Source organism: Danio aesculapii, chromosome 17, assembly GCF_903798145.1.
Source record: "Danio aesculapii chromosome 17, fDanAes4.1, whole genome shotgun sequence".
NCBI lineage: Eukaryota > Metazoa > Chordata > Actinopteri > Cypriniformes > Danionidae > Danio > Danio aesculapii.
Window position 1 is genome coordinate 49,708,714 of NC_079451.1, and position 12,392 is coordinate 49,721,105.

The window sequence follows — 12,392 nt, forward strand, 5'->3', positions numbered from 1 at the left end:
CACTGTCGCCACTGGATTTCTTGGTTTGGGGACTTGTGGAGCTGCGCATTGATGGATTTGCTCTTCAGTGTTTGGACTCTCAGCAGTGAACATTAAACCACACTGAACTGAACTAAACTCTGACAACTGGACTGACACTGTTTCAGTTTACTAGAACTTCAGTGTTAAGCTGCTTTGACACAATCTACATTGTAAATGCGCTACAGAAATAAAGATGCCACAGAAGGATCATGTCATTTTCCATCTGCAGTGAACTAATCGTTTCTTTATTTGTAAAAGAACTGGAATAACATCAAACTAAACAGAACAGCAGATCAATCTTGATGTGAAGAAAATGTCCATTTTGGAGGACAGCGAGACTGTCTAATATACTGTTAATCAAACCACTACTTCATAATAACACGTTTAAAATTAGTGTTACATTAGCACTCGAATTCAAATGGAGAAAACCATCAGAAGTGACTTTAAAAAATCCCGTGTGCGACTTGCTATTATGCTGAATGACCAAGTTTGAGGCGTCAAATAGAAAACAAAAGGGCAAAAGAAGACAAAGGCGTATCGTTTGGTTGATTTGTACAGCTGAAAGTCTCAGAGTTTCACCCGTTTTGCCCTGTAAATTGTCAAATGCAGCTCATGCATCAACTCAATAATGCCGTGTGTCAATATCTGCTTTGCTACATAATCAGTTTAAGCACATGAGCGATCGTATTAGTAGGTAAGAAAAGAAACCAGAACTCAATGCATGTCAAAATAGCATCTACTCAAAGTCGAACGTCGCTCTGAATTTACAAGATCCGTACAAAAATAACAAGAACTAGATATATCCATAGATATTGTTGTGCATAAAATCAGATTGTTGGTCACACACGGATGTTTCTAGCTGCTGCACATGTACTTCTGCGTGAGACTTTGATTGCTGACGAAAACCGGATCCACCGTGGCCACTTTGGCAGCGATGAACGAGTGGATGCAGTGAAGGACAGCGGTCAGATTAGCAAACTCCAGCTCCTGAAACACAAGAAACAAGCAATAAGATGTGTCACGATTTGTTTTTAAACCCTGTAATGAATGACTGATGAAGAGCTGTTGAATTATTAGAAAAATAACGCACACCTGTGGTTGTAATGTAACCAAAACATGTATTATTTTCTGATAATCCAATGGCCTGGACTCAATTATTCTGGTTATACTACAGCTCCCACATCTAAAGCTACTATATTTGAGATGTTGGTCAGGTTTTTGTCCTCAAACCCCTCCTGTGTGTTGCACTAGTTTCCTCCACATCTCCTCCAAAGCCTTCTGTTGCGTTTTGATGTGATTTCTGACAGTTCAGAATCATTCAGCGTAGTGATATGAAGCTGTAATGCGCTCAAAACCTGCCGGAACTACTTTAGCTGTGTGTTAACCCCAAAATATATCTCATTGTTAGTGATGAATACAGATGCACACTCATTTTGCAATTTCAGTTAAGTCATTTATCTATACATAATTGTTTAGAAAACCATTAAATATGATTACACTCTTTCGAGGAAGGTTGATTTCCAAAACCTTTACTTTTACCTTTCCTCAGGAGTGAAATGATCTTTCTAGAGTCCACTGTTTGACATTTCATCCTAATATTCACATGTAGACTCATCCTAACCTTCATTTCGATCTGTTTATTCTCTGAATTCTGGAACAGGAGCTTCACTCGTGTCTTGCCGTCATCAGATGAACCCTTCAGCTGGGAGAACTTGTATTTCCAGATGGTTTTCTGAGGAAAAAACAGCAAAAATCAAAAGCTGGAAATGAAGCATTTTTAAATTAAAACTTCACATCACATTGCAACTTTCAACTGCGACTAGAAAATAAAAAAAACTCAAAAAAATTATTGACTACCCTGATGTCAAAGCAACATCAAATAGACATCTAAAATTGGCGTCAAATGTCATGTTTTTTGATGCAAAATGCTAGCATTTAGCTACTAGTATTTCATATTTTGCAAGATGCTAGTATTCAGCTTAAAGTGCAATTCGAAAACTTCGCAGCAGAATTCCCATTAAATTTACATCTAAAACTGGTGTCAAAAATCAACGTTTTTTTTCGCAGATTTTAGACGTCATTTCATTATTGTTTAGCAAGACGATTGTATTTAAAGCGCAATTTAAAGACTTTGCAGTGGGCAGCATGATGTAAAAAAACATGTCAAAACAACATCAAATTGGGTGTCACGGAGGCGCAGTGGGTAGCACAATCGCCTCACAGCAAGAAGATCGCTGGTTCGAGCCTCGGCTGGGTCAGTTAGCGTTTCTGTGTGGAGTTTGCATGTTCTCCCCGTGTTCACGTGGGTTTCCTCCGGGTGCTCCAAAGACAAGTCCAAAGACATGTGCTATAGGTGAATTGGGTAAGCTAAATTGACCTTAGTGTATGTGTGTGAATGAGAGTGTATGGGTGTTTCTAAGTGATGGGTTGCAGCTAGAAGTGCATCCGCTGCGTAAAACATATGCTGGATAAGTTGGCGGTTCATTCGGCTGTGGCGACCCCTGATTAATAAAGGGACTTAGCTGAAAAGAAAATGAATGAATGAACAACATCAAATTGACGTCTGACTTTGGTGTATAAAAACTACATTTTTGACGCTAAAGTTAGATGTCAATTTGATTTCGTTTTTGCAAGATAGTATTTAGCTATCAGTATTTAATATTTAGCAAGATGCTAGTATTCAGTTTGAAGTGCAATTTAAAGACTTCGCAGCAGACAACTTAATGTCAAAACGACATCAGAATCACATCAATAAAAAATGGCGAAAGATACAAATCGATTTGATTTCAATTGACTATCCTGATGTCTAAAACAACAACAAATTGATCTAAAATTGGCCTCAAAAATCATGTTTTTTAATGCAGACTTTAGATGTAAATTTGATGTAGATTTTGCAAGACACTAATATTTAGCTATCAGTATTTATTATTTAGCAAAATACTAGCATTCAGCTTAAAGTGCAATTTAAATACTTCGCAGCAGAATTCGCATTAAACTGACATCTAAACTGGTGTCAAAAATCATGTTTTTTTTTTTGATACAGACTTAAGATATCAATTTGATGTTGCTTAGCAGGATGCTTGTATTCAGCTTAAAGTGCAATTTAAAGACTTCGCAGCGGGCAGCTTGATGTAAAAAAACGAAACCAAAAAAATGTCAAAACATACAAATTAATTGGATTTCATTTAATGTCAAAACAACATCAAATTGACACCTGACATTGGGGTCTAAAAACACAACAGTTGACACCAAAGTTATATGTTAATTTGATGTCGTTTTTGCAAGATAGTATTTAGCTACTAATATTTTATATTTTGTCAAGATGCTAGTATTCAGCTTAAAGTGCAATTTAAAGACGTTGCAGTGGACAGCTTAATATCAAAATGACATCAGCATCACATCAAAAAACATGTTGAAAGACACAAAATGATTTGATTTCAATTAACAACCACACCAAAACAAAATCAAACTGATTATAAATCTAATATTGTTGTCAAGAATCATGTTTTTTGATGCTGACTTTAGATGTCCATTTAATGTCGTTTTGCAAGATACTAATATTTAGCTACTTGTATTTAATATTTTGCAAGAAACTCGTATTCAGCTAAAATTGCAACTTGAAGACTTCGCAGCAGGCAGCTAGAGGTCAAAATAACATCAAAAAAGTAAAAAAAAAAAAAAAAGCAAATAGATTTAATCTTGATGTCGAAACAAGATCAAATTTACATGGAAAATAAAAATGAAAGGCTGAAAAATAAGCACTTTTTTAATGAAAAACTTCACTTGAAACTTTCACATCACATTACTTTGCAACTTTCCACTGTCAAAAACACACTTTGGGCTGTATATTAACGTTCTAAGCGCATAGTCTAAAGCACATGGCGCAAACGCATTAAGGTCGTGTCTGAATCCACTTTTGCTATTCTAAGGATGGATAAATATTCTCTACGTCCCGGTGCATGGTCTAACAGGGTTGTGCTTATTCTCTTAATGAGTTCTGGGTGTGTTTTGAGCATAACGTGCATTAAACCAGTCAGAGTCTCATTTCTAATTCCCTTTAAGAGTCAGTTGCGTCGTGCCATGGCGCATTTGCTATTTACATGGCGGACTGTAAGTATAAAAACTGAACGCTTCACTAGAGAGAAAACAGTTAAACAGAGCATCTGCAGCATGAGAATAGAGAACGAGCCTCCTCCATTCAGCCTCTTTACTTCTACTCTTCACTTTACTCCTTTACTTTGGTGGAGTAAGGAAACGGTGGAAACTCACTCCACTGTAGACATCCATTAGCCGACATATTTAATTTAATTTGTTAAGCGCAAAGATTTGTTTCTAAACTATTTCTAAATTCAGTTCTAATTTCCAGCAAAGGAATAAATGAACAATAATAACGAAGTGTGGTCAAAAAAGAGTTATATCCAAACACGTCCTGTTCTTATGCCCCATATGGTGATGCTGACGTCTCCAAAACCCCACAGGTGGACAAATCTTTTATCAAAACAAATATAAATATGACTATAATGCCTATATGACACAAAAGCTAATGTTAATAATGTTGATTAAAGGAAAAAAAAACATTTAAAAAGCTATATGACCCAGCCCTACTTCAAAATAAAAGTCACTATCCAACATTACTGTAGAGCAGTGGTTCCCAACCTTAAACCCCCTTTTTCCCCACAAAATATTGTAAGGCCCCCTCCACATTTAATGATATTATCGCTCATATAAGTTTGCAATAATGATGACAAAAAAATGTTGTTTTCAAACAAACTGTATGTTTATTACTAAATCTAGATATGCTTATGCACAAATAATAGCCTAATGTTTCCCAGAGATGGGTTGCAGCTGGAAGGGCATTCGCTGCATAAAACAAATGCTGGATAAGTTGGTGGTTCATTCTGCTGTGGCGACCTCGGATTAATAAATGGACTAAGCTGCAAAGAAAATAAATGAATGAATAATAGCCTAATGTAAAATATAAAAGCAAAACATCAGTGGGCCATTTGTAACTGAAAAACGTAAGCCTTTGGCCTTTAAATTGGCCCTATTTGAAATTCAATAACAAAAATATCAGTATTCACACTGATGTATAAGGCAAAAAATAATAAAGGCTATTACAATTTACTTCTTGCATGATATTTGTTATGCTCTATCAACAGTGTGAGGATTGCTGTGAGGTGAATCAGTGAGAGTGTCTCTTTTGTGGGGGACAGGTTACAAATTTGTCCATTTTTGGTCAGCTAGGGCAGTGGTCTTCAACCTTTTAATCACCATGGACCGGTCAACGCTTGACAATTTCCTTGGGGGGGGGCGGTTCGTAGGTTGCTATGTGACCATCAACCGTATTCTCAGAGGATGACAAACTGACAAAACATTGCTGTCACTCTCTGATACAAGTTTTATTTATGGAAAAAAGTCCGAGCACTGCCGTGTTTGGGTGTTCTGTGTTTGTCTGAGAAAATTAGTCTCACCGAAATATTCACTTGGCCTTTTTTCCCTCAGCAAAGAAACTTTTTAAAGACGCCTGTTTCTTATTCATTTTGCTGCTTGTGGGTTAAATTTGGGCGCTCAAGTGACCAAAACGTTTATACAGTCATTGGACGCAAGCGAAAGAATACGGTCATTTTTCTAAATAAAAGACTTTTCAAAATAAAAGATCGTTCAGACTCAGATAATTAATAAAACGGAAATAATTAATGATTTCTTGTGCGACCAGGTACCAATTGATCCACAGACCGGTGGTTGAGGACCACTGAGCTAGGGGATAAAACGAACTAAGGCAACATGATCATTCTCCTAATTGTCCACTGCTAAAATTTTTTTTTAAATATGACACAACCCCCCGCAAAGCTCGCTGAGGCCCCCTTGTAGGCCGCGACCCCCCTGTTGGGAACCGCTGCTGTAGAGCATGGAAGAGCCAAGATAAAATTGAAGACTACTCCATGTTTGTCTGACAAAAAAAAAGTCAATTAAAACAATGATGGCTTGAGGGTGAGTAAATTATAGGGTAACTTTCATTTTTGGGTGAACTATTGCTTTAAAATAATTCAAATACCTTGTTACTAAAATAGCGAAGTGTTGAAGAGGCTTCTCACTTTTCATTTTCATGCTTAAACGGTAACATAAGCAGCATAATATGACCTTTTAAACTGAAATCATGAATAAAAATTATAAAAATAACATGAATTTACTGAACTATTTCCAGCTAGTGAAATGAGTAGGTGTGTGAGGACTCCTTGAGTTAAACACAGACGTCATGAGCGCATCAGAAAACCCAAGACAATCACGTTTAACACACTCCTGACTGCTGTGCAAATCACAGCCTGCTATTCCACGCAGGAACAATGCATGCCGGATTTAGACAGCACAATTAAATTGGCCTTTCAGCCCTGAAATCAGCCTGTTCCCGTGTTCAGATCCGCAGGAGTGACGGATCATCATTAACTGCACCTGCTGAACTCATTTCATACTGAAACACCAGTGAGTCTGGAAACCAGGTTTAGCTAACATGCGGTTGAAGACAGGATTATTAGCCCTGCAGTGAAATGAGCTCTTTTTTAAATACAAGTGGAGAGGAGATTTTTTTTGACACATTGTTAAACATAATAGTTTCAATAACTCATTTCTAATAGCTGATTTCTTATTTTATCATTGCCACCATGACAGTAGATAACATTTGACTAGATATTTTTCAGGAAACTAGTATTTAGCTTAAAGTGCAACAGTTTTTAAAGACTTGAGCAGCTTAATGCCAAAATCATGTCAAAAAAACCTGTCAAAAAATACTAATCATGTTTTTTGATGCCAATTTTAGATGTTAATTTGATGTTATTTAGCAGGATGCTTGAATTTAGCTTAAAGTGGAGAGACAGTGATAGAGCCAATTCGGTAGATGGGGATGATTAAGAGGCCATGATCATACGAGCCGATTGAGGGACTTTGATCAGGACACCAGGATTACACCCCTACTCTTTATCAGAAGTGCCATGGGATTTTCAATGACCACAGAGAGTCAGGAACTCGGTTTAACGTCTCATCCGAAAGACGCCGCCCACTGACAGTATAGTGTCCCCTTCACTTTACTGAAGCATTAGGACGCACACAGACTGCAGGTTAAGCACCCCCTTCTGGCCTCACTAACACCACTTCTAACAGCAACCTAGTTTTCCCATGCGGTCTCCCATCCAGGTACTGACCAGGCTCAGCCCTGCTTGGCTTCAGTGAGTAACCAGTCTTGGGCTGCAGGGTGATATGGCTGTGGCATACTAGAGAGCATTTGATTGATTCACCTTTATTCAATTCACCTTTATTTGTTTAGCACTTTTACAATGTAGATTGTGTCAAAGCAGCTTCACTTAAAAGGTCACAGTAAATAGGAACAGTGTAGTTCAGTTTGTAGTGTTTAAGTTCAGTTCAGTTGAGCTCAGTTCAGTGTGGTTTAATAATCACTACTGAGAGTCCAAATACTGAAGAGCAAATCCAACGATGATCCCGCTCTACAGATCCCGAACCATGCAAGCCAGTGGCGACAGCGGAGAGGGAAAAAAAACTTCACTAAATGGCGAAAGTGAAGAAAAAAAACCTTGAGAGAAACCAGGCTCAGTTGGGCACGATCATTTTAATTTCTCCGCTGGCCAAACGTCTTGTTCAGAGCTGCAGTCTCTGTGGCGGAGGCTGCAAGCTGGCCTCAGCAAAGACTCGTCTGTCTCTGGAGCGTCACAGGAATCAGTCTCATGTTATCCACTCCTCCTCCAGCGATTGGTCAGAAGATTTGATGAGAAACTGAAGTATGAGGTGATGCCAAAAGAATTGCTGATCCATTTAGACCAGGGGTCTCAAACTCAAATTGGCGGGGGGCCATATTAGTGACTGACAATTCATAGGAGGGCCATTTTAACATTCAAGCACAAGAAAAAAGTGGAAACCTGACATAACTGATGAACTCAGACATTCATCCGCAGAGTATCAAAGCTCTTCCTTTTTTGCACATATTGAAGGGGTAGTTTAAATTGCTATGAAAATACTACAATTTAATAATAGGCATAATAATAATAATAATATTAATAATAATAATAATTATAATAATAATAAAGTTTAACAGATAGCCTAAGACAGAAGAAAAGAGTTGGGGTAACTTTGTTGACTGCCAATTGTTCTCAAAAACATTCTTTTTTTTGTAAAACTACAAAAAAAAAGGGCGAAAGTATGTACATGGTTTCCGCTACATTCATTCTTCCATGGTGGGCCGCCACGCCAAGATTCATCCCGCCACGTCTACATTACAGCTTCTCATTCAAAACATTCTATTATTTTAATAGCGGGTGATAATCACACCAAAACATATTAAAAGGTAAGTGAATTATAACAGCGCAAACTTTTCTGTAACCGTAGTAGTGCTGTGAGTCATTTGTTTAACTCTTTAAGGTTACATGCTGACTGACTGGCTGGCTGGCTGACTGTGACAGGTGCGTGATGCGTGAGACACAGCAAACACGACGTATAGCTGTTACTTCAGGACGCATTAATACCGAAGGCATTCATAAATATTCCTAGAAAATCTATTAAAGGCTGGAGACATACTCGTTACATAAACGCACTAAGTCGCACCTCAGCAGCGTTTATTTTAGAGCGCTCAAGAAGATCTGGCTTACATTTGAGCGGGCGAAGAAGTTTTGTGCACGAGCAGAAAAAAATCGGTGTGCAAGCAAAGAGATCCGCATGCTCGTAGGCTATTACATAAATACGATCTTGACTTGTAATACTGCGCTCAAGACATTTGTCATTGAAATAACGCCACAGGTAGTTGGTAGATCTGTGTAAAAAAGGCCTGCCGCCACAGCTGGAAAAAATCCTAGAGGAAACACTGATGTACATATTCACATTTACTTTAACTAGTTTCATTTAGCCAGCAGTAAAACTTTACTAATGTACATTTTTTGTATACAAATCTTAATATGCATATATGGAAAATCTATTAATGAGACCATCTGAATCGAATATTGGCAGAATGACCATATTAACACCAGCATAACATGTAAACTATGAAGAAGCATTTGTACAACAAAATACAGGTGATATAAAACTGACTATAATCAAATGACCCTTGAATGTTTACAAAAATAGAGCTTTAGTAAAAACAGAGCACTTTCGGACATATACAGATACGGCTACTGAGAATGCACGAGTGATTTAAAGAAATACCGCACGTCTCCGCAGTAAAGCAGAACATGGTCTAACACAAGAAATACTGTACATAGCCAGCAGGGGGCAGCTGTATATCAGTTCAGCCAGAGCACGTGAGCTAAGCGGTGTGAAAAGTGCCGTTCTTTCTTGTGCTTTTTTCTTTCAGTACAGTTTTTTAATAAGTATTTAATAGGCCTAAGTGATCAACTTCGATTTTTTTGCCTATTTCTTTAGGCAGCTGTGTGTGTTATCATATACTATATAGTATTTCAAAGTATAAATCAGCCCCAGAAATAATCTGCATGCTGAGAGAAACCGAAAGTAACCTTAAAGTTCTACTAAAAATCTACTTTTCAAGCTGTCTGGACAGACATGTGTGTAGATGTAGTGTATAGACCGTCATATTGGGGTAAAATAAACACACCTAGTCCTTTATTTTCAATTTAGCAACATAACAAACGGTGGACCAATTGGAGCGGTTTTCAGATCGACCGCAACTTTACGTAGGAGAGCGGTCCCCCCGCCCACCAATATTGATTGACAGCTGCGCGTATTAACATGTCCGGTAGTCATGTGTATAATCATATCAACAAGACAGGGCGAGCGCAAAGCAGCCGGGTATAAAAGGTGTGTTCAGTTTGCTAGGATCATCAATCATCATCAAACGTGATCAAGAGTGAGTTTCACAAGTTTAACATGTTTTAAAACAGAGCATGTGTGTAATGAATTACAGCGATTTACTTCAGCTTTACTTCATCAGCACAGCCGCGTCTCAGAACACTTATAAAAGAAAACGCTTCAATCCTGGTTCGTGGACATAAAATCAGGTTTATTTTGTACATTAACATAACAGATCTCCGTACAGCAGTGGAGATTAACCTGTATCCTGTCACATTTGCGTGCAAAAGGAGTGCAAAGCTAAATGCTCTCTGTCTGTCTGTGTGTGTGTGTGTGTGTGTGTGTCTGCTGCGGTGTGTGTGTGTGCGCGAACTTTGTAACGACATTGTGTGCAACTGCACAACAAATACTCATTGGTAAAGTTCTTACTGTAGTATTTCTCACAAACGCTACGTGAGATCTGCTTCTTTTGAGTCTGTCTGTTGTCTGACGCAGCCGAGGGAGGAGATTAAGGCACGCAGAAAGGCACGTAGAAACGGTGGGCGGGGAGGACTAGCCTTAAAGGCGCAGTACGACAAAACAGCCCCCTAGTGAAAAAAAAGAGTCTTGCAAAAGGTATAATGAAAAATCTGATGGGTGTTTTGAGCTGAAACTTTACCAACACATTCTGGAGATGAAAAACACTTATATTAAATCTGAAAAAGAGCTAACCTAGGTGCCCTTTAACATATAGTACAAAACTTTAAATGTCCAGTAGGCGGGGGTCAAAAAAGTGACCATTTGCGACTGCACAACAATGATATGATCCAAAAATATATGTTTTGGGAGGGCCGAATCTTGTTATATTTTTGATGTTACTTCCGGGCTGGATGAAAGAGGAGGCGGGCTCTAATGGCCCCTGGGCCAGCAGTTTGAGACCTGATTTAGACGGAAGTGACAAACCACAAACTTTGGGTGTTTATATCAGCTTTATATCTTTTAAGCAGGAATTTTGTCACTATTTTGAAACACACCATAGCTTATAGACATCCTTAAAACTAACATACTGAAACTAACATCTACAAAACTTTATTTTAATTTCACTGCACCTTCAACCCTTCTGTACTATTCAAATTGACTAGCCTTTCATTGTGTCGGTGGCTGTTTTTGCCCTATTGACTTCCATTATAATGACATTGTTTGATTTATAAGCCCTGACAGCATATAACCAATGCATTCTTGATTTTTGGTGTTTTTCTTTGTTGGGAAGAGGTAAAACTTTTCATTTTTACTGTCGATCACTCTCTCTCTCACACACACGCACGCACGCACGCAAGCATGCACGCACGCACAAACGCTCGCACGCACGCACGCACGCAAAATGTAATATTTGTAGATGAACTGATAGTCCTGCACAGCAGAAGTGTTTTGCTATAGTAAGAGTAATGCTGCAGAGCAGAAGACGGATCAGCTGAAACACTGCATGCAGAATAAATTCAGTTTACTGAAAGTTTTTGTTTGTTACCTTTGAAAGCGAGTCGGAGCAGGAGAAACCGGACTCAAAGTCTACGGTGAAGCACAGGATCTTCCCTTGACTGCTGCACATGTAGCTCTTGGACTGCAAACACAACAGAAGAGCAATATTTACACACAGCTCATTGTGTTTGCTGTAAACACTGTAAAACAACACACTCCACATTCATATTTAATCATGCTTCTAAAAAACACAGGACCAGGTTAATAATACAGGCACTGAAGAAAATATTCAGCATCTGATACCACGGTGCTATCACAAGAAAAGATTGCATGCGTGCATCTCTAATTTCACATTTATAGCTATGTATATGTGTTTCTTATTTACTGTATCTATGTATATATTTACTTATATATCTACCTATTTACTTATGTCTACTTACATATTTATTTATGTATTTACTTATACACTTACTCATTTACTTGTTTACTTAATTACTTGTATACTTGTTTATTTGCTTACTATTACATAATAATTTACTCATTTATTTGCTTCTATACTTTCTCAATTACTTATTTACTTGCTTATATACTTACTCATTTACTTGTTTACTTATCCACTGATTTACATATACTTACTCGTTTACTTATTTACTTGCTTATATACTTACTCATTTACTTGTTTACTTATCCACTGATTTACATATACTTACTCAACAACTTATTCACTTGCTTATATACTTATTTAATTGTTTACCTGATTATATACTTACTCAATCACTTATTTACTTGCTTATATACTGATTCATTTACTTGTTACTTATTTGCTTGCTTATAAACCTTGTCAATTACTAATTTACTTGCTTATATACTTACTGCTTCACTTATTTACTTAATTACTTATTTGTTTTACAGAAAAAAAATATTATCAGACATACTGTGAAAATTTCCTTGCTCTGTTAAACACCAATTGGCAAATATTTAAAAAGAAACATTTTTTTAAAGGGGTCTAATAAGTCTGATTTCAACTGTACATATTTACTTGTTTACTTATTTACTTGCTTATATACTTACTCATTTACTAATTTATTTGCTTATATACTTATCTACTCACTCAG

The 12,392-nt window shown here is 37.5% G+C and overlaps 1 protein-coding gene across 1 annotated transcript in view; it reads right to left on the minus strand.

The window, feature by feature from the left end:
• Positions 1-218: 218 nt before the first annotated feature.
• Positions 219-12,392, minus strand: part of sntg2 (syntrophin, gamma 2) — a 159,121-nt gene continuing 146,947 nt past the window's right edge. The window contains exons 16-18 of the mRNA XM_056477691.1: positions 11,327-11,419; positions 1,643-1,753; positions 219-1,008 (exon numbers count right to left, since the gene is read on the minus strand). Of these exons, the coding sequence (XP_056333666.1) occupies positions 877-1,008; positions 1,643-1,753; positions 11,327-11,419 (336 nt within the window). The 3' untranslated portion in view covers positions 219-876. The remainder of the gene's footprint in view (positions 1,009-1,642; positions 1,754-11,326; positions 11,420-12,392) is intronic.